The following is a 21,750-nucleotide window of genomic DNA, read 5'->3' on the forward strand; positions in this document are numbered from 1 at the left end:
TCTAATGAACATTTAACACTGGAAGTGGGAGACATTTTAAATATTCAAATAAACAAAAACTACAAATAAAATGAAGTCTCTAAACAAAATTGTCCTTAAAAAAAAAGAAAAGGTTCGAGACCAAAACACCAGAGAGAAACAAGAAGTCAAGCAAAAGAAATTGAGGTTGTTTTAATTTAAACAATTAATTGATTATTGCGACAGGTCAATCAGAGGTTCATTTATTTTCTTCACCAACTGAAAATTATCCTAAAAATCAGATGTGAGGATAACGTATGAATGTTTGCTGCTGACGGGGCCGAACTTTAAGAAAAGGGTTATTAAGGCAGGTAGGTGTCTGTCTATATTTGTAGCTCTTAGCAGTAACTGTGTGTATATTTCTATATTTCTCTGGGCTGCTCTTGGTCCGATCCCTCTCTAGGAGCCGTTTGCCCTGGTGGGTCGACCCAACCAGAGGCATGAAGCTCCTGACGGCTCCTAGGATCTCTGGGACCCTCAAACCCCTCCACCACGATAAGGTGGCAGCCCACGGAGGGGAAAAATAAAACCAGCAACAGTTTCTAACTGATCATAGAGGCCTGAAGATGGTGCTCTGGTGTTTAACATCACTTTTCTCTCCATAGAAGCTACACCTGGTCTGGGGTTCTGATTGGCCGACATGATGCTGCCATCACCGAACCATTCTCCCTCTCCTGCAGTTAACTTTTCACTTCCATGAACAGAGAAACTTCTCCTGATCGTTGACCTGTTGTTGTGTCTCTGTTCTGTCTTCTCTCAGCTCCAGTCAGTCGTGGCAGATGGCTGTTGGTTCTGAGCCCGGTTCTGGTTCTGCTGGAGGTTTCTTCCTGTTAGAGAGGAGTTCTTCCTCTCCACTGTCGCTACATGCATGCTCTGTATGAGGGATTGCTGTGAAGTCAACAACTCAACACAAGTGATTTGCTGTCGCCCCCTGCTGGTCAGGAGTAATAAATGTTGCACGTAATGTCTCCATGCAATCTGCTGGGTTTCCTTTGGTACAAACTGTTTAAACTACTTTAATTAACTGAACCTAATGCATTAATAAGTAGAATCAATGGGAACCATGAATAAATTCAAATGACTTTGCAAAATGCCTTGACAACATTGTTGTGAATTAATGTCATAAATACAAATTAATTGAAGTAAGTCTGTTATTTTACTGTTTAAATTGAGGTTTTATTGTTAGTTTGGGGTTTTAAATCGGTTTTTGCATTGGTTGTTGGGGTTTTGAACTTTTTAATATTGGTTGTTGGGGTTTTTGTTTTGGTTATTGAGGTTTTGAAAGCCTTGTTTTGGTTGTAAGGATTTTGAACGTTTTGGTATTGGTTGTTGGGGTTTTGAACAGTATTTTTTAATATTGGTTGGTTGGGTTTTTGTTTGGTTTTTTATACTGGTTATTGGTCAGGCGGATTTGTTGGTTTAAGTGTTAAATTTTATATTACACCAATTCACAACAAATGTCATCTCAATGCACTTTGTAATAATTTTAGATCAAACACATATATTCCAATTGCAATTAGTTAACAGTACAATAAGCTTGGTTAATTATTAAAGTGGTTTAAACAGTTTGTACCAAAGGAAACCCAGCAGATTGCATGAAGTCATTGACTTACAGCATTCATTCCATCTGACCAGCAGGGGGCGACAGCAAATCACTTGTGTTAAATTGTTGACTTCACAGCAATCCCTCATACAGAGCATGCATGTAGCAACAGTGGAGAGGAAGAACTCCTCTCTAACAGGAAGAAACCTCCAGCAGAACCAGAACCGGGCTCAGTACCAGCAGCCATCTGCCACGACTGACTGCAGCTGAGAGAAGACAGAACAGAGACACAACAACAGGTCGACTGTTCAGGAGAAGTTTCTACCTTCATGAAAGTGAAAAGTTAACAGCAGGAGAGGAAAAATAATTACATGATGGCAGCATCATCCGAGCCAATGGCCTCCTCCAGGAAGGAACCACAGCCAATCAGAACCCCAGACAACGTGAGAGGAGAAACTAACTTTTAACAGGCATACTTTACAAGAGAAAAAATAAATAAATAAAAAATTCCCTTTAACAGGAAGGCTTTCCAAAAAGGTTCACACTGCACCAATTATTTACATTGGTTAAGTTATGTAAGCTTAAGAAATGCTTCTTACTGAGGATACATGGGGTGACAGTGGAAAGGAAAAACTCCCCTTTAACAGGAAGATTAAAAAGGCTCACACTGCACCAATTATTTACATTGGTTAAAAATTAATTAAGTTAAAGGAATGCCTCAGATTGAGAATGTATGTAGTGACAGTGGAGAGGAAAAACTTCCCTTTAACAGGAAGAACCCTACTGCAGAACCAGAAGTTGGCCCTGTATGAAGGACCATCTGTCACTTCCCCCAGGATATTCGAAAGGGCAGAGCACATTACCTCTGCCCTGCAGTTCCAGCAGATCTCTCCGTTGACCGTTGTCGTCCAGAAGAAATGAAATTGCATCAGGCCTCAAGTCGTCGTCCAGAAGAAATGAAATTGCATCAGGCCTCGAGTCGTTGTCCAGAAGAAATGAAATTGCATCAGGCCTCAAGTCGTCCAGAAGAAATGAAATTGTACGAAATCGGTTGTTTCGTTGCAAAAATAAATCGGTTTTCACATTTACATTTTTGAACGCAAATAAAATTGATTTGAGTTATTGAATTATAAAAGTATGGACCCTGTCATTGAAATTTAATCTAAATATTTCAAACTAAATCAAGTAGTACAAAAATAAAAAAAAGGTATGTTGAAATGTAAATGAAATACCATATTTTCACCCAAAAATATGTTAAATAGCTTAATAATGTCAATACAGCCACATGATCACTAATGTGTAGGCATGGTAAAGGTTTATTATAGGGATATTTGCTAAGCATAAGCTTGCCTTTAAACTGCATTTGCCAAATCCTTGGCAGCCATCTTTCTTTTCCATTACAACTGACTTTCAACCATGAACTTCAGATTCCAACATGCTAGCTACTCCTAAACCTACAAGTCACAGCAAGTGCTTCCAAAACAGCACAAACCCCCTAAAGATAGAGGGAATTTCAACAGAATCCTTCTCAGTTCAGACTCTGAGCAGAATCGAACTAAAGCAGCACAAAAGAGGCCTAGCGCAGGCCTACAACAACAGCGTTAGCATCAGCGTTAGCATCGCATCCAACCAGCAGCAGCTCCTACCCTGAGATGTCTTCTAGACCCGCCATCGAACAGTTGCTTCACGTAACCTACCTTTGAAGGGTCGGGCGGATCCCCCAGGCAGCTTGAAGAGATCCTCAGTTTGATTGTAGATCAACCCAGGTATATCCATTATCGATCTGCTGATAGTTCCAGACGCCATTTTTTTTTTAAATCCTCGGATATTTCAGGGATGCCAGCAGCCAAACAAACCGCCGCCGCTGAGATGACATGGTGGGTCGCTCTTCCCATGCTGCTCTGTTTAAACACAAAAAATGGCTTCAAAAACTTGACCGGGGATAAAAACTACTTCGAATAATGTTTCCGAAATATAACTTACCGAATAACAAACGCAGCGATTTCAACCATGGCGCTCCCGCGGCCTCTTCCGATTTCAAACATGGCGCTAACGCGGCCTACTCACGTAATCTAGCCTATTCTCAAGTACAAACGACCGAAAGGACACGATTTCAGGTAAATCCGCAGAAGCTTTGAGTCACTAATGGTGGGCGTCCACGCGGATTCATTGTCTCGGGAGATCAGAAAAGATCGTTTTAATCCGGATTCTAGAATGGATGGATGTCAAAACGCTGTTTTTTTGTGTCTGTATGCGGCCAGGTGGTTAATTGCCTTATGCTGAACGCTTACGTAGTAAGCGCGCCATAGGTCTGTCCTTGGCGCATGCGCCTCAGAAAACAAACATGGCGCCGACCAGCAGATTTGACAGTTTCAAGTCCAAATACAATGTAAAACTCCTCAAACCTAACAAACTAAAAAACAAACAAACAAAACTAACAACAACAACAAAAAAACCCAGTCCGAATCTCAACCTTTAATAAAACTCATATTAATAGCACTATATGTTTTTTCTATATATCTCCTTAATACAGTTTCAGAATGCTTTAGAGAAAAAGTAACTTGTAAATTTTTCTAAGAAGCCAGTTTATGTCTCAAACACTAATTTAGAATAATTTAGAGAAACAGTGAAAACTTATTCATATACATAACTATATCTCTAATGTAGTTGTCATCCCTAAAACTATATTAGGGATAAGATGGCTTGTTATTAGGAAAATGTATATTTTCAAAGCTGCTCCAGTATGCCCTGATTCTTATGGAGAGTGCAGAGTGACAAATGACACTAAACAACTTATGAAATAATTACTTAAATGTGTCATTAATTTATTAAAACTGTTCTCACCTCCATAGATTCTGTCTTTTGTTCCATCTTGAAATAATATAAGTTTATTCATAAATTGCTTATTAAAATGTAGAATAAAGCTTTCTGAAATACTTTTTTCTTTATTTCTGGTTACATTTATGCAAATATAAATCAACAGATTGTAATTAAAAGTTCAATTTAGATTTCATTTCAGTGCAAATCAAGAAATTCCCAAGGAGAGGATGGGATGCTGGTCCACATTTCAGGAACAGAAACCATGAAATGTTTGGAGAAAAAGAGAATAAAATGCGTCAGTAGGGATTAGGATGAGAGAAAGATCAGAAGAGAAACAGCCAAACATTCTTTCTGTTTGGCATTCTGTTCTTTCATTTCTGAAAGAACAGTTAAAAAATGCAGCTGTTTTATGTTTTCCACAGAAGATAAACAGTAGGTTCTGGACCTGCAGAACCAGCTGGTCGTTCAGACAAAGCTGACCTGGAGTCCATCTGCAGACCAGCCTGGTTTGCAGATGGACTGTATTAGATGTGTAGTTTCGCCTCCCGGCCACAGGGCGTCACTATTCTCCACAAAACGCAACCTTGGCCAGACTCCGCGGTCTTTTTGTTTATTTCCTCTCGCTTCTTTTGGCTGCAGCTGAATGTCGGTCAGTAAGGCAAAGGGGCGGAGACACGAGTTTCACTTATACGCCTCCGTGCTCTCCCATTGGTCACGCCCCCTCAATGCTGGCCCCTGATTGGTCGGTGGTTGTTACTGGGTGGGGTGGGGAGAGAGCAGCGGAGGTTCGGTTGTGTAACTTCGTACGTCAGAGTCCTGCGGTCATAAACGGGACGCTGTGTTTATATAACACTCTGCGGCTCAGAAAGGTGAATTAACTTCACTTTATATGTTTCAGTTTAACTCTTTGTGGTTTTTGTACTCGTTAATCTACTAGAAGACAAAATAAATAACCTAAAAACACAAGACAAGCTACAGAAATCCAAATATAAGTGCAAACAGACAAGAAAAAAAAATCTTATTTCAACATATAAAGTTAGAATTTTGCCTTTTAATGATCGCCTGAATGTCTTGAGGTTTTTTTTTCTTTGGAGCAACAAAAACAACCTTTTTGTAATGATTGGTTGAACTCAACAGACACTTTAATCACATTTTTTATATATAAAGCTACCCCTGTCCAAAACAAACATCAAAGTCAAACAGGCTCAAATTGACATTAGTTTCATAACAAACAAAAATATATGTGCAATTTTGTCTGGTATCATAAACAAGTCCAGTTCAGATTACAATATCTACCTATTTGATAAAACATAAATTACTTCAGTAAAACATGGATTGATACTTTTTTCTTGCTAATTAACTTCAATAATTGTATTTTCATTTGAGACTCATGACGTTTATACATATTTTTTGCTATGCTAACTAAGCTAATCAAATTCACTCCAGCTCTGGTGGATTAAAACAAAGAATATATTTGGAAACTGTTAAACTAATTACTTTTTCCTTATCAGTAAACATAATCCAAAAAATCCAAACATAACTAAATGCAATAATTCTATTTTCATTTGGTACTTATGACTTTTCAACTTCATATTATTAAGCTAGCTAAGCTAATCCACAAATAACTTTTTTGGATAAAAAGAAAGAATATATTTGGGACATATTAAGCTAGTAATTTTTTCCTACTCAGTAAACATTGGAGAAAAAAGTCAAAGGATATACAGTATGTATTCTTGTGTGTTATAATTAAAGCATATTTGGTATTTGAACAAGTAAAATAGGTGATAAGTGAGTTCTCAGGGGTTGTTGAGTATTTGTGAATTTTAATCATTTATGGTCCATAACAACCTCCATTAATTTCTTCTTTTTTTCCTATTAGAAATGCTGCAAAAATCATTACAAATTGCCCATATCATCTTCCAAAGGAGGGTAGTTACTTAAATTTACTTTATTAATTAAAAAAAATATTCCTTTAAGAGATAGCTTAACTGCACCATACTTTTACTTGATTAATATTATAAAAGTAATTTCTACCTGCGAGTATGTACTGGTTTAACGAGCTTAATGTTGGAAAATATTGATTTCAAAATGTTTCTTCTGCTTGAATTTGTTTGTTTTGTAAATATATTAATTATTTGTATTAATCTTTTCACTTTAGTCTTTAAAATACTAGAATTTGTACATTGCTATACTTCTATTTGTCTAATGATATTTTTAAATATTAAATCATGTTATGATCAGTACTTTAGTCAAATTTTCATCAGCAATTCCTTGAATGGCTACGTTTTACTTTTATTGAGTAAAAGTATGTTGACAGTTATGTTCCTAATCTTCCCAACTTATAAAAAAGCAACAAAAAAAAACTAAAACAACCAAGAGGTTCATTGTAAAGTTTTATTATAAAAGCTATATTGTTCACTGTTGTCAACAAACAAATGTATGGAAATGGGATTACTCTGATATAAACTGTTATTATTAAGAATAACATTTAATAACATGAGGTATTCTTACTGGCTACACTATGGGCCAAATCAAGATATTAAAAACAGCACTTTTTCTCAACAAAGAATGTTAAATAATAATAATAATAATAATAATAATAATGAATAAAGCAAATATAGGTAGTATCACAGTGATGAATACTGTCCACTGACATTTAAAAAAAATATCAATAAATGGAAACTGGAATACATGTAACATTCATATAGATATCAGTATATTTACAATATTTACAGTCAAACAAACAGAAGTCGGCTAGTAACAGAAGCACGATACAGAAGCTTTGGCAAACAATAAACCGTGTGCATACGTTCTGCTAAATGTGACATATACACATGAAGTAAACATCATACATGGAGAGAGTATAAAAACAAGTAAGATTTTTATTTTAAAAAATCCAGTGCAAAGTCAGGTTTTTGTTGGTTTCTGTTTGTGGATGAGTAGCAGCCTTCATGTCCTCCTCCTTCCTTTTTGCAGCGAGTTTGATGGTTGTGGTTGTAAAATGTCCTGAGTAAAGCGGAAAAGCTGTGAGTCCGGGTTTATGGCAGCACAGATATTTTAAAATGTGGTGCGTATGTGAAGCGGTTCCTCCTGTCTGATTGTTGCGCTTCTTCCATCGCGACGAGGACGGACATCTTTACAGGAAGTTCTTGATCTGAGTTCACCAGGATTTGCGGACCCTGTTTTGATGTCTTGTAAACGTAGCCGGGGCCTGAATCCTAAGCCTTGGAGTCCTGAGTTGCCCCCGCGAGTCTTTCAGTTGGCGGTGGAGACGAGCACGCCGAGGGGAAGCGTGGGGCCCTTGTTTTGGCCCTTGGGCACGGCGGCTCCTTTCGTCAGGTCCCTGGTTTCCGGGGGCCACGACGACGCCCTTTTGGTGGTCATGTGCCGCCGGGCGTGTTTGGTCAAGTGGTCGCTGCGCATGAAGCGCCGGTCACACACGGTGCAGACAAACTTCTTCTCGCCCGTGTGCGTCCGGCGGTGGCGGGAAAGCTCGTCAGAGCGGGCGAACCGCTTGTCGCAGCCTTCCCAGTGACAGCTGAACGGCTTTTCGCCTGCAGAGAGCGAGGACGGGTTGGTTAGAGAAACCACAAACACAGAACGCTTTCCGACTCAACGCCAGACTCACTTAATCGTTCACAGATTACAATTTTTTTCTGTGGCTAACAATTATTTCAGTGAAAGATTATTCTATCAATTTATTTCGATGATTAATCAATTATTCTAATGATTAAAATGATGATTCATATTATGATTAATTGATAATTCTTATTGATATTTATGCATTTCTAATATTGTATAAAATATGCGATTAAACGATTAATCAACTACTAAATTAGTTGCCGATTATTTCAACAATTGATGAATCATGATCGATTGTTTCTGCAATAGCTGTATTTGCATTTTCAATAAAATAGGTATATCCTTATTTTAAAAATGAATTAAGTTGTTTATTTACATTTTAAACATATTTCTAATGTATAAAACAAGTGATGATTAATCGATGACTTTTTGATGACTTCATTCTTGTGTTTTTATGATGTATTGAATGACCTTGTTGCTGAAATGTGCTATAAAAATAAACTTCTTTGATTGATTACTAAATTAATTAATGACTGTTTCAATAATTAACACGATTAATTGCTTCAGTCGTAATATCTGGACCTTTACGGAAGTGGATAAGATCAGTTTCACATGTATCGGCGCTCCACTAACTCGTACCTGTGTGTGTGCGCAGGTGAGCCTTGAGGTGTGAACTCTTGAAGTAGGTCTTCTTGCAGCCGGGGAAGGTGCAGACGTAGTTCCGTCTGCGGGAGAAGTCGGCCTGCGAGGCGCCGCTGCTTGTTCCTGACGGCATGTAAACGGGGGCGGGGGCCAGAGGGAGGAGCTTGGTGTTGCCCAGGGTCATTACAGTCTGGGGACCCTGCGTTGTCTGCGACATTGGCCCCTGCGGCACCACGAACATGACTGCCCCCTGTGGTACGGTGGAGCCCACCAGCAGGGGCTGGGTGAAGGTAGGCGGAGGGGACTGGGGTCCGGCTTGGGTCTGGACCTGGACCGGAGCCTGGACGAACGCCGAAATCATTCCCGTCTGGCCGCCGACCGGAAAGACCTGGCAGAGAACCGGAGAGGTGGGAACCGCCGAGGAAGACGGAGGGGGCACGGCGTTCTTCTCCACGGGAGGCAGCTCCGGCGGTGTGGGTGTGTCCGTCTGCGGGGCGGAGGGCGGCGGCACGGGGAGGCTGTCGGCGGTGTGGCGGATGACGCTGGTGGCCATCGCCTTGCCTGGCAGAACCACGCAGGGCGGCTCGACGTGAGGGAGCGGCGGCGGCGTGGGGATATGAGGGGAGGCGCAGGGCTGAGGGGGGCGGAGCATTAGCTGTCTGGAGGCGGAGCTTGTGGTGAGGACAGTCATAGTTGACGCCTCGGCAAAGCTTGGACTGTGAGGCGGAGTCATACACTAAAAAACAAGAAAAGCTTTTCAGTCCTCAATTCCTGCTTTCTGATTGGTTGCTTTCCTAGTTGTGCTGGATGATACGACTGAAATAATTATATAAGTGTTTCACATCAGTGGATATTTATAATTATCAGTATTTTTGCTTTAAATATCTGAAATACAGCCGATCTGCTGGTGTGAAGTTTCCTGTTTTATACACATTTTATTATTTTTACCAGTTATGAGGAATGAGGGAGGAAACTTGAAACTGCTTCTGCGCCAGTTACTCAGCATGTTGTTGCTAGGCAACCGAAGAGTGAGTGAGTTAGTTGATTTCACCAGTCTTGCTAAGCTAGCTGTGAGCGGTTAAAGCCATGGATCGAAGTTCAGTGAATATTCTGTACATCAGGGTTGTCCAAAGTGCGGCCTGGGGCCTTTTGTGGCCCTTGGATTCATTTTGTGTGGACGCTGACCTTAATTCAAGAAAGACACAAATTTGGCCATCCAACACTTTTTGTAAATTTATTTAGGAGATTTTCTGCTGCAAGTTTAAATCTTCTTAAACTGAAAATGGTAAGTACACACAAAAGCTTTTCTTTATTTTCTTTAGATTTTAATATTAAGTCGTGCCACTAATATCCAGGAAGTTTTTACTAAAAACATATTGTTTTTGAGTAAAAATCAATTCTGTTAGTTGAACATTACATGTGGCTAAATACAGTAGAGATTGTGGAAGAAAATTCTTACTTTTGTTGCTGGGAATAAACTTTAAAACATTTCATAGATTTAGAAAATGGGAAATAATAAGCCCAAAAGGGTAAATAACAAAACATTTAGGCAAACACAAAATATTGTGCATTTTTTATTGTTGTGCAGGTAAAAGAGAGAAAATTCACAACAATATTTTTGTGTTTTTAATTTAAATTTTGGCCCCTGAAAACTTTCAGCTTTGGGATTTTGGCCCTCAGTGCAAAACGTTTAGACACTACTGGTATATATTGAATATTCAGTCAGATGTATTATCTATTGATATTGACATATGTTGGATTACATATTGTTATTGATTTTTTGTCCAGGCTGACTTCCTACCAGTGAGGACAGGGCGATCAGGTCCTTGGGAACGTCGCCGCCCTCCGGGTGGAGCTGGATGGAGTCGCAGGAGTCGGAGGTGGGCGTCAGTGGGCGGGGCTTAGGGGGCCGCTGGCACCAGAAGCTCATGCTGACGAGCGCCTCGGCGGCCTCCAGGTCGTGGTACTCGACGCACGGCCTCTGCTCCATGGCCGCCAGCGCCGCCGTGTGGCTGTTCATCAGATCCACCTGAAGAACATCAGCAAGTCAGATTGATCCGGTACAGGTTCAGCAACTATTTTGCTCTCAAACATTTATTTTAAGTCTTTTTATTTCATCTGTCAGTTCTTACTATATTCATTGGGAAAACTTAAGACACAATGTATCAGCTTTCATAAAAACACATTCATCCCTTTTTGCGAAACTAATTTCTTCATATTTTAGCGCTCCCTATTGTTGGAAAATTTAAAAAATTATTTTGCGTAATTAAAATACAATAATAAATCAGTGAGATGAAGTGGACATTTGGTAAAGCAGCAAATTTATGTGGTATGGATGGATGGATGGATGGTTGGTTGGTTGGATGGATAAATGTTGGATGATGGACAAATGGTTGGACTCTTAGAGAATAGTAAAGGTTTTTCTAGACCATCAGACTTCAACATAAAACACTTTACTTTCTGATGTTCCAGATTCAACTGCCGCCATGTTGTTTTGTGTTTTAAAATCTTTCCTTTCCAACAAAAGAAGGACAGTCTCCATTTTACTGTCACGTCATTATAAGAAAACTGCATTTATTTGAACAGATTCTGAGTTCATTTGGTTTAGATTAGTGAAAACAAAGAAAATGTCGATCAGGCTGATTACGTCTTAGTGAGCAAACAAGGCGATCATTCCTGCGTGTCCTGAAAGCACCAGCCGACTGTTTGCCTCTTCCTCTGGGAACGAGGGCGCACCACCACCCATCTAATTACCAATGATATCATAGTTTCCTCAAATCCTCCTGAGCCCAAACCGCCTCAGATTCTAAATAAACCAGAAGCAGAGGCCGGGGTGTAGCAAAAAGACATAAATAATCGACAAATGAACTGCGAGGCTGAGCTTGGGAGGTGACTCAGGGACAAAGGGCTTCGGGGTATTTGGCCGAGTTACAGCAAAGCTCAGCTGCACATGCAGGAAGGGTGGAGGAGAGCGAGCGAGGGGCGAGAGACCATCATAAAACACAGAGAGAGAGAGAGAGAGAGTCCCCTTCTTTCTCTTTGCTGTGTTTCACAAAAGCTAAAGGGGACCCTCCCTGCACCCAGAATAGATGACGGAAGCGGTTACGCCCCCTAAACACAGGCCACGCCCCCTCCACCGACTCTCCCACAGAGAGAGGGAGAGAGAGGGATAACAACAGGAAGTCAAACAAAACAAAGTCAATTTGCAACTAGCACGCCAACACTCCCATTTCCCAGCTTCACATGAATGCACCGCTTGATTATAAACAACAGGTTCATGCACACATTAAAGTTCCTTCATGCAGATATCGGCTCCTGATCGTCGTGTTTTGTCGTCTGTCGCTGTGTCTTGGGGGATTTTTCCGCCCATTTCTGCCGAGTCTTTGTTTCCAGGGGCAGCTTTCAAACAAACTGACCTCTGGATGTGATTCCCTGATCAAATCCAGACTTTTAGACATCTGACCAAAACAAAGACAATGTCTGATCAAATTAAAGCAACAATGCTGCATAATATAAAACTAATTCCTGAACATATTCATTATAAGCATTTTTTAGAATCTTGCGCTTTTTCCATCAAGGACTCACACATATACATTTTCTTGATTTTCCACATCATAAGACATAAATAAATTCCTCAATTTTAGTTTTATTTTACACTATCCACTACTTACTTAAATAAAAACACCCTTATCAATTAATACAGTGACTAATCAAACATTACTAATCTGGTTGAGGTGAATGAGTTTATTTCAACAATAACACAACATGAAATTGTAATTTCTGATAATTTTTCATAAAAAAAAACAAACGCTCTGGATCGACACAATAGGCGGTCGATTGTTTTTCCTGGATGTGATTCAGCTGGGAAACAAAAGAAACCATCAACCAGACAAACTTTCTGCTGCAGCGATGGATGCATTGCAGGGATGCAACTGTTGTTAGAGAGAAGGGAAGAGATCGCGCGCGCACACACAGGCACGTGCGATCCTGTATCCGCACACAAACACACATGCGCGCGCATATGGGGGTTCATCGGGTTCACTGTGACCTCAGATAAACCGGCTGGCAGGCTGAAATACCACCGGATCAGAGTCGGTACCGAATCTGTCGCGGGTTTTAGTAGTCCAGACAGATAACCGGACAACTTTAATTCCTAAAAATGTATAAAAATAATAAAAATAACAATAATAAAAAACAGACCGGGGAGGACGGAACCGGGCTGGGACTCACCTGACAGGGGCTCCCTGTCGAGGAGCTCCTCATGAGGAGAGCGAAGAGGAGCAGAGGAATGCTGGAGGTTCGGAGCGCTGTGGTTCTGCCTGCAGACCGAGCTTCACTTCAGCTGTGAGCAGCCAAAACAAAAAAAAAACAACACAGAAACGAAATTCAGAGCAAGTCTGGCGGGTGGTAACACGCAGCCAATCACAGCTAAAGGTGTAGCGGGCGGCGGCCAATCACCGGCGAGGCGGTTCATCATCAATACGTGGCCGAGAGATGATTGGTCCGAGGCGGGGTGCGTGGCCGCCGGGGGGCGTGGTTAGGGAGTCAGCGGTGTCAGAGTAAACCCGGTGAACCCGGCAGCGCGTGCGATGTGGGGGAAAGGTTGGGGAGGAAGGGGAGGCGCGAGGCAGGCGAGCCCGCGAAAACCTGCGGGAGCGCGCGCGACAGGCTGCACTGAGACACAATGACTGCCACAAAAACAGGGAAGATATCGACAAATTCTAACCTGAAAATGATTTTCTTTTTAAAAACAGACTCAGACTCGGTTTTAACGACACAAAGACACTCTCACACACAGTTTGGGTTCCTGTTTCTGTGTTATTACTTTGTTGGAAAGGCGGAAACGCATCGAACCTCAACAATAACAAAGGATTATCATGTAAAAACACTGAGGTTTCAACTTTGAATGTTCAATGAAAAACACATTCAGAAATTCCACAGTGATTAAAGTAAATACAATATTTTAGTTTCAAACAAACTAATAATCAAGTGATGAGTCTTTTGTTCTAAAAAAAAGAGTGTAAGTATCTAGAAGAAATATATATCATGCTACCTTACATTTGCCGTGGGAATTTGGATATTACGACAATTTAGTAAAAAAAAAAAAAAAAAAGATCAACTGTAACACCTCACTTAAGTCAAACCTCCTACTTCGAAATTCGGACAATTTGTTAAACTCCAGCTTTGAGTTCCAATATGGCCGCTCCTTGCAACAACAATAGTAAGCTTTGATGAAAACATATTTATTTTACAAGAAATACTTGTGAAAGTGGGTTTATAATGAATGTCACCTAGAGAGCAAGGCCAGGAAAAAGTTTTAATTAAATATAGTGAGGGAGAGGGAAGTATGTCAGTTATGCTAGCTTGACTTTGGCAACTGTAACATGTAGATGTGCTGTGGAATTCAGCATGTTTGGGTTCAATAAAAAAAGACGACCTAAATGCCAACTCTCTGATATGATAGAGGAGGTGTTTAAATTAGCTAATCAACCACAACCACAGTGATCACTTATTAATAATCTCAAAGTAAACATCAAGAAAACATCAAACTAAAGGACTGAATGTTGTGTTGCTTGTGTGGAAAATGTTTGAACGTTTTTTGGTGATGAATCCTGATACATTCGGTAGCGTTGCTGACAGTTGCTATGGCAACGAGTCTGTTTGGCATCGCCGGCTACGGATGGCAAGTAAAAGAATCGTCTTTTTACCCTCCATTGTGTGCATGCTATACTTCAAAATCCACATACAAAAAAATGTAGACGGAAATATGGCTAGTGTGGTTCTCTGGAGTCCCAGAGCCTTTCATATGGATTTCCAGTTTTTTTGTAAACTTTTCATGAATTTCTTTAGATGGGGGGATGATGTGATTTTTTGCCTACTTCATGTTGTCAGACTGGTTCTGTAAAAGTAACTTTTTTTTGTTTGCTTGAACTTTGCCTTGTACAAAATGTCATTTATCACAGTTTAAGATCTGATATGACTTGTTTAATGAAACTTGTTTTCCTCCATGTGAATATTTTTGATTGACATGGCTGTGAAAATGTGTATTTAGGAAGAGATGGGCGTGTCACATAAATACGCCCCTGGACAGCAACAAAAAACACTCGAGTGACAACAGTCCAAAGCGTTTTCTTTTTCGTTCCCTGAAGGAGTCAGAAACTGAAGCTGCAGACAAAACAACACGCTGGGGGGAATCCAGCCTGTGTTTACATGCAGGACCTGGGAATTCAGCTGCTGGGAATGGCAGTCCACGAGTTAACTGACGATTTCTTTTCTTTAGATGCTTGCAGGGATGTTGAGGTTTTTCCAATGGTCTGCACGTTAAAATGCAGGGAAAACGAGTATTTAAGGTGAGACAAAAGGGAAGTGAGATCCTGCAGCTCTGGAGGCCATCAGCATGTTCCTCATTGTCTTTTTCCTGCACCGTTTTCCTGTCTGTGGCTCGCCCCCTCCCCACCAGGCCAATGAACCCAGGGACTCCAGAGCTGCGAGGTTGTAAACAGCCTCTCCAGTGAAGAATTTCAGGGCGGGGCTAAAAGGCAGCCTCCCCCCCACTCTCCACCATCTTTCTCCCCCTTTTCCTCACCCAGGCTCGTGCACACGCTGGCCCTGCACCGGCTCCTTTGTTGAAGCTGCATGTTAACCCTTTAAAGTGCAACGTGGTGAGAGTGGGTGTCTCAATGCGTTTCCATTACAAATGTCCACAAGTCTACATAAAAAAAAGAAAAAATTTTGCAATTGCGGTGGCTCTATTAAATAACAAGTTAAATTAAGGCCGTTTTCACAACTGATGGGTTTTAATTGGAGACCAAAACTGTAACATTTGTTCCATTTCCAGCTGCTGTGGGTTTGTTTTTCACTGCACTAAGTCAAAACAACCAAACCCTTTGAAAAACCTGTTCCCCTCCTCGCCTGTGGAGGCGCTGCACCACGAACCACTGAAGGAAACAACATGAAAACCTCTGACGAAGACACTTGGCGCAACTTCTTTCTTCACAAAATGCAAGCAAAAATGAAGTAGCATCACATTCTTCTTTAGTTTTCCTGCTAGCTTTAGGCTAGCATGTTTGTTTTTGTTGTATTTACCCAGAATGCCCTGTGCTTTAGTCTACTTCCTGCTTTTGGAACTGTTTCCGATATCACATATGGATATCATTTCAACCGAAGCAAAACCTGGATTTGTAGGAAACGCGGCTATTTTGACAAAAATGTTTTTCCGCTGCACCAAAATGTGATCAACCACCGGATGAAACTAATGGGGAAAGATGAAGAAGACAAGAGGAAGTGGTAGGAGGACAATGGTGCACCATGTTTTTCAAATGTCTGATCACATATACAAATGTATTCACGGGTGATTTTAATTTAGTTTCTTATGTATTGGTTTTATTTTCGTAATTCTCATTTGTGCAAACGCAGCTACTAACTGTTTCCACTGACCGTGGAATTACAAAAACTTATTTGCTTAATGGAAACACGGAAATTTTGGAAAACAAATCGAGTTTTTCGATAAAACGTTTTTACTCTAGAATGAGTTTTTTTGTTTTTTTTCAGCTGTATTGACATGTGATCAACAACCACATGTTACTACTAGCAAAAAGACGAAGAAGATGACAGGAAATGGTAGGAGAACGATGGCACAACATGCTTTTAATTTCTGATCACGCGAACGAACGTATTCATTTGTAATTTAAATTTTGTTTCTTGTTTAATAGTGGTATTTTTGCAATTCGAATTAACTGCTCGAATTCGAATTATGAAAATAAATTTGTTTAGAGTGGAAACAAGCCAATTTAGACAAAGAAAATTCATGTTTTTTGATAAAACGTTGCAGTTGGTTTATCGGCTGAATCAAATGAACTTTTGACGAAAAAACAAAGACGACAGGAAGTGGTAGGAGGACGATGGCACATGTTTTTAATCTCTTATCGCGTGAAGAAACGTATTTATGTGTGATTTTAATTGTATTTCTAATTAATGAAAGCACCACAACTGCAAAATTGTGTTTATTTTTCAACATTAGCAGAATATGGACAAAGATTTGCGTACGCTTGTACGGCAAACGCAGCCTAGGTGTGAAACAAAAAGCTTGAAGCAGGATCTGGGTGACGCGAGTTCAATCTGGCTTCCAGGTTCACTGAGGTTGTCGAGTAAAAAAAAGGGGGTGAAGGAGAGGAAAACACATGAACGGTTGGTCCATAAAACCCAGTCTCCGGGCAGAAAACACTCCCAGATTTGTGCAGGAGGAAATCACAGACTGAGCTCAGCTGTTTCAGGGAGTCAGGAGGAAAAATCCTGCGGCCCGTTTTCAACCCAAACCCACAAAACCTCAAAGCCACACCTGGTTCTGAACACTTTTCTCTGAAAAGTCAAAGAACTGTTTGTTAACATGAGTTAAACAAACCGCCTCTGAAGTCCAAGAAATCCTTGGGACTCAGTGTGAAAACAAGTGAACTGGGAGGAACTCTGAGGTCATTATTAAAAACAGACATGGAAAAATAACAGAAAAAGATCTGAGGACCTTTTTAGAAAGTGAATGCACTTTTTGAAAGGTTATGTTAAAAATAAATTGTATATTTAGGAATAAAATGAGTAAAAATCTCTGAATATCAAAGTAAAGATAAAAAAGTCCAACTTTGGATGTTTTTGCTGAAGAAAAAACATTTTTGACAAATTTCCGCTGAGAGAGAAGGCGTTTTGAAAGTAATTCCTGTTAGAAACATTTAATTATTTTAGAATGGGTGAGAAATTAGTCAATTTTATTTATTTACTTAAAAATACATAATTTTGAGAAAATATGACATTAAGTAAAAAAAAAAATCTTTTTAAAAAAAATTCTTCCAGAGCTGTGTTAGATTTCAAACAACCCAGAAAAAACAAAGAGTAAATAAATTAAAATTAAAAAAAAACAGAATACCATAGTTTTATTAAATCTGTCAGAATGAATTATTGATACTGCCACTGTACTGAGATAAAATGGAAAATGTTTAACGCTGTTAAAAATCAAAAAAAAAATTGAAAGAAGTATCGTGAAACAAACGCTTCGTTCAAAAGACAAGATTTTTTGCCAGAGACATTGTTAAATTTTCCAAAAATCTTGGTAAATGTGTCTTATCATGAAATAGACGCTTGATTAAAAAGTCTTTGAAGAATTTCATCACAAAAACATTGTTAAATGAACAAAGATTTCTGTTTTAGAAAACATTTTGAAATAGACAGCTTCGCTCAAAAATCTCCTAAATTTTTGTCAGATTTGAAACAATTGCTTCATAAAAGTCTTTGAAGATTTTTCACTTAGCAACATTGTGAAACGGACACCTCGTTAAAAACTGTTTTAAGATTTCCTTTGCAGAAATATCGTTGAAAGACTTTAGATTTTTGTCAAAGAAACATAGTTAAGCAAACACTTTAATCAAAAATGTAAAAAAATTGTTGTCAAAAATATTATGAAACAAATACTTTGTTTGAAAGTTTTCAAAGATTTTTGTTCCAGAAACAATGAAATTATCGCTTTTATTAAAGAATTTTTGAAGATTTTATCACAGAAACAGATCCTTTGTAAAGAAAGACGTTGTTAAACAAACGCTAGTCAAAAATCTACAAAAAAATGTAACAAACATCATGAAACAAACACTGTGTTGGTAAATATTGTAAGATTTTCTCACAGAAACATCATAAAAAAAGGCTTTTTCCTCAGAAACATGGTGAAACAAACCCTTTGTTCAAAAGTCTTGTAAGGTTTTTGTTACAGAAACGAAGTTGGGCCGTTAATCAGTCTGACGCGGCGAAATCATGGAGCAGATGAAGCTCTGCTCCATGATTTAAAGTGCACAGATCTGTTTCCCCTCCCTCAGGCTTTGGCTGAACATCACAACACCACTTTACATATCTTCAGGGTCAAAGGTCGATCCTCCTTCGAGATTTCCAAGAACTGGAAGTGAAGGAGCTGCTGGCACACTGACTGCGTCCAACCTGAAGATGTTTCATGTTGCTCCAGTTGGACGTTGATTTAAAAACGCGTCTCATAAAACTCTGTTTTTAAACTCTTTAAATTGTTTTATATACACAAATACACAAATAAAGGCTTTGTGTTAATGTTCAATGCAGAGTTGGTGATTTTGCAGAAGAATCAGAAAATCTCTTCAAAACATTTATATTTTCTTTAGTTAACAAAGTTAAACTTGTTTTATTCTTTCTGGGAATAGCTACTGAATAATTAAAAATATGTCACCCTTCTCTGTTTGTCTCGGTCCAGTAGTTGACTCCTCCAGGTTCACCAACTCAAATTTGAGACTTTTTAAGACCAAGAATTAACTTTAAGACCTGTATCGTGACCGAATTGTTCAAAAGAAGATTGTATATTCATACATGTGTAAGAATGGAAATTTATGGTACTCCTTCTGAGATTGACAGTAGCAGCATTTCAACTACAAATGTGTGCAAAACTTTGTCAATATTCTGCTAATGTTTGAAAAACACAATTTCACAGTTGCAGTGTTTCCATTAAATGAGAAACAGAATTAAAATCACCTGACTAAATTTGTTCATGAAGTCAGACTGGCAGTAGTCCTACTACTTCCTGTCAACTTCTTTGTCATTTCCACCAGTAGCAACATCTGGTGGTTAGTCATATGACTTGTGATATGAAAAGTGTTTCCATTGCAGTTTTGAAAAATATAATTCTGATATGCCCAAAAAAACCGCCTCATCCAAGCACAAAACCTTTTTTTTAATTTTTTTTTGACATTGACATGTTTCCACAAACAGAAGTTCATGATAGATGCAGAAGCGCTAACTAGCAAGGCTATTTTAGCAGCTAGTTAGCGGTTAGCATTGAGCCACAGAATTAAGATGTTTACGCTCAACTCCAACTCTTGACTGACAATAAAGTCCTGTGAGAAAAAAAACAAAACTAGACAGAATATATGACATCAAATAGTTGTGGCACAACAAAATTGTGGCACAAATATGCCACTAAATGTTGTTTTAAACAGTGTTGTATAAAGTACTGAAATCTCAGAGTCAAGTAAAAGTACAAGTACCTCTCCAAAATACGACTTTGGTAAAAGTCCAAGTCACTGACTGAAATGTTACTTGAGTAAAAGTCTTAAAGTATCTGAAACGTCTTGTACTTAAGTATGGAAATTACTGTAAAAATGGATGTACTCAAGTAATGTAATGAAAAGTACAAGTAAAAAGTAAAACAAGGCAAGTTTGAATGACATTTCTTATATTTTGGTAAACTTGTCAAATAAACTTAAAATAATGTACCCAACCAAGTGCAGGCAAAATGAAACCTGCTAATAAATTGTTCCAGTTTTAAAGAGTAGCGCATGTTAATGGTTTGTGGTTTTGAACTTGCATGCCTTTCCTATATTCGTTAAATTTAGTCTAAATTGCTATCGCTATGGCTTCTGTCCCCCATTGAACTAGGGTGACCAGACGTCCTCTTTTTCCCGGACATGTCCTACTTTTCAGACCTAAAAAGATGTCCGGGGGGAATTTAAATATTGTCCGGGATTTTGGTCAACTGCCTCAAACACATTACATAGCTTACAGTGCATTATAGGGCACGGCGCTGCGTGTCACGTAATCCCTGAGCCGCGTCAGTGCGGGCAGCACTCTTCTCTGTTCGTCCCCCCCACCCACTCGCTGTACGGTGTTCTGATTTCCCCAACAATGGGAGAAGCGAAACAGGTGTATCCTATTGGAGGTGATGAACAAGCCCAGGCAAGCAGGCTACGGACTTTGTTCGGTAGCCTACTTGCTAATCAGTAGGTGGGGTCAAAACACTTTGTTTCTCTCTCTCGCTTTTTTGTAACGAGTAACTAAACCACACATAGAAAATGTATCGGAGTAAAAGTACGCAATTAAGTTCGGAAATGTAGTGAAGTAAAAGTGAAAGTCATCAAAAATTTTCATACTCCAGGAAAGTATGAAGTACTCCAAAACATACTTAAGTAAAGTAGTGAAGTATTTTTACTTCGTTACTATACAACACTGGTTTTAAACATGCCAAACCCATAGGGGGCAGTGTCGCGCAAAGCTAAAACCTGTCAGCCAATCAGAATCCTTCAAAACAACCATGACTTCCTGCTCAGAACTCAAAATGCTGCAAGAAAGTTCTTTTGTGTAGATATATATACATATTTAAGTACTTTTAAGTAGTGTATTAGAATATAAATTAAAAAAATAAAACATTTGGCTACTTGTGGAATCTGCTAACAAGAAAACCAAATTGGTTATTAGCAATGGTCCAGCAGCTTTTCCCTAAACATATTAAATAAAATAAATAAACCATAATGGTTCCCAATGAACAGCTGACAGAACAGCATCCAGTTATAAAATCAAATAAAGTAGCTGAAACGCACAACATTAATTATAACACGTAAAAACAGATACGAAACATGATTAAAGTTACACATGAAACTATTTTATACAACTTGATTTGTCTAAAATGTGTGTTGGAATATAATATGATACTTACCACAGTTACAGACGGCAAGAGGAGTTTCCGGTTGCTACGGTAACCACCAACTGTCAGGAGAAACAGCAAATAAAAGTCAGTAGCAGAAAAACTTGCCTAAATCAAAATGAATAAATAAGTTTTAACAAAAGAACCCTTTTAGATGTATTAATATGGATTTTATATAAACATTTTATGTCAGCATCTCAAACACATAAACTTTAATCTGCTAATATAAGCGAGGGGTGTCCAAAGAGCCGGGGGCCATTTTGTGGCCTTTGGCCCGATTCTTTTGGCCCCAATGCAATTCAAGATGGATACAGACTTGTTTATTAAGAAAACTTTAATAAACAGGTTATTTTTAATCAGGGTAAAATTATTTGTTTACAATGGAAAATGTTACCTAAAACACAAAGTATTTTACAACCAGACTTTAACAATAAGTGGAAACATTTTTGCAAACTCTTTCTGGAAAGCCAACTTTGCTTCACCAAATCAGCTTTTATTCAATTAATAAATTCAGGTAAATATAGCAAACATTTTGAAGTAAAGTGACCCGAATCCTGTTCTTATAAAAGCATAAAACAATTTGTAAACGTGAAAAATCCTTTTTAAGTTTTGGTTCTATGATGAATAACATTCCTTTCCTACTGAAAAATTAAATATTTTATTTGCTTAATTT

At 38.9% G+C, this 21,750-nt stretch overlaps 1 protein-coding gene across 2 annotated transcripts; it reads right to left on the bottom strand.

Moving 5' to 3' along the window:
• Positions 1–6,761: 6,761 nt before the first annotated feature.
• On the bottom strand, positions 6,762–21,181 carry klf11a (Kruppel like factor 11a). 2 transcript variants are annotated; one of them, XM_032586002.1, is made up of 5 exons: positions 13,064–13,083; positions 12,836–12,947; positions 10,407–10,634; positions 8,603–9,341; positions 6,762–7,935 (listed from the first exon to the last, which is right to left on the bottom strand). In XM_032586002.1, the coding sequence occupies exons 2-5, from the start codon at positions 12,866–12,868 to the stop codon at positions 7,637–7,639; spliced, it is 1,299 nt and encodes a 432-aa protein (XP_032441893.1). In that variant the 5' UTR covers positions 12,869–12,947; positions 13,064–13,083; the 3' UTR covers positions 6,762–7,636. The 2 variants fall into 2 exon arrangements, with proteins under 2 accessions (XP_032441893.1, XP_032441894.1); XM_032586003.1 differs by lacking the exons at positions 12,836–12,947; positions 13,064–13,083 and adding an exon at positions 21,090–21,181.
• Positions 21,182–21,750: the final 569 nt, after the last annotated feature.

The sequence above is a fragment of the Xiphophorus hellerii genome, chromosome 15 (genome assembly GCF_003331165.1).
Source record: "Xiphophorus hellerii strain 12219 chromosome 15, Xiphophorus_hellerii-4.1, whole genome shotgun sequence".
In the NCBI taxonomy this organism is placed as follows: Eukaryota; Metazoa; Chordata; class Actinopteri; order Cyprinodontiformes; family Poeciliidae; genus Xiphophorus; species Xiphophorus hellerii.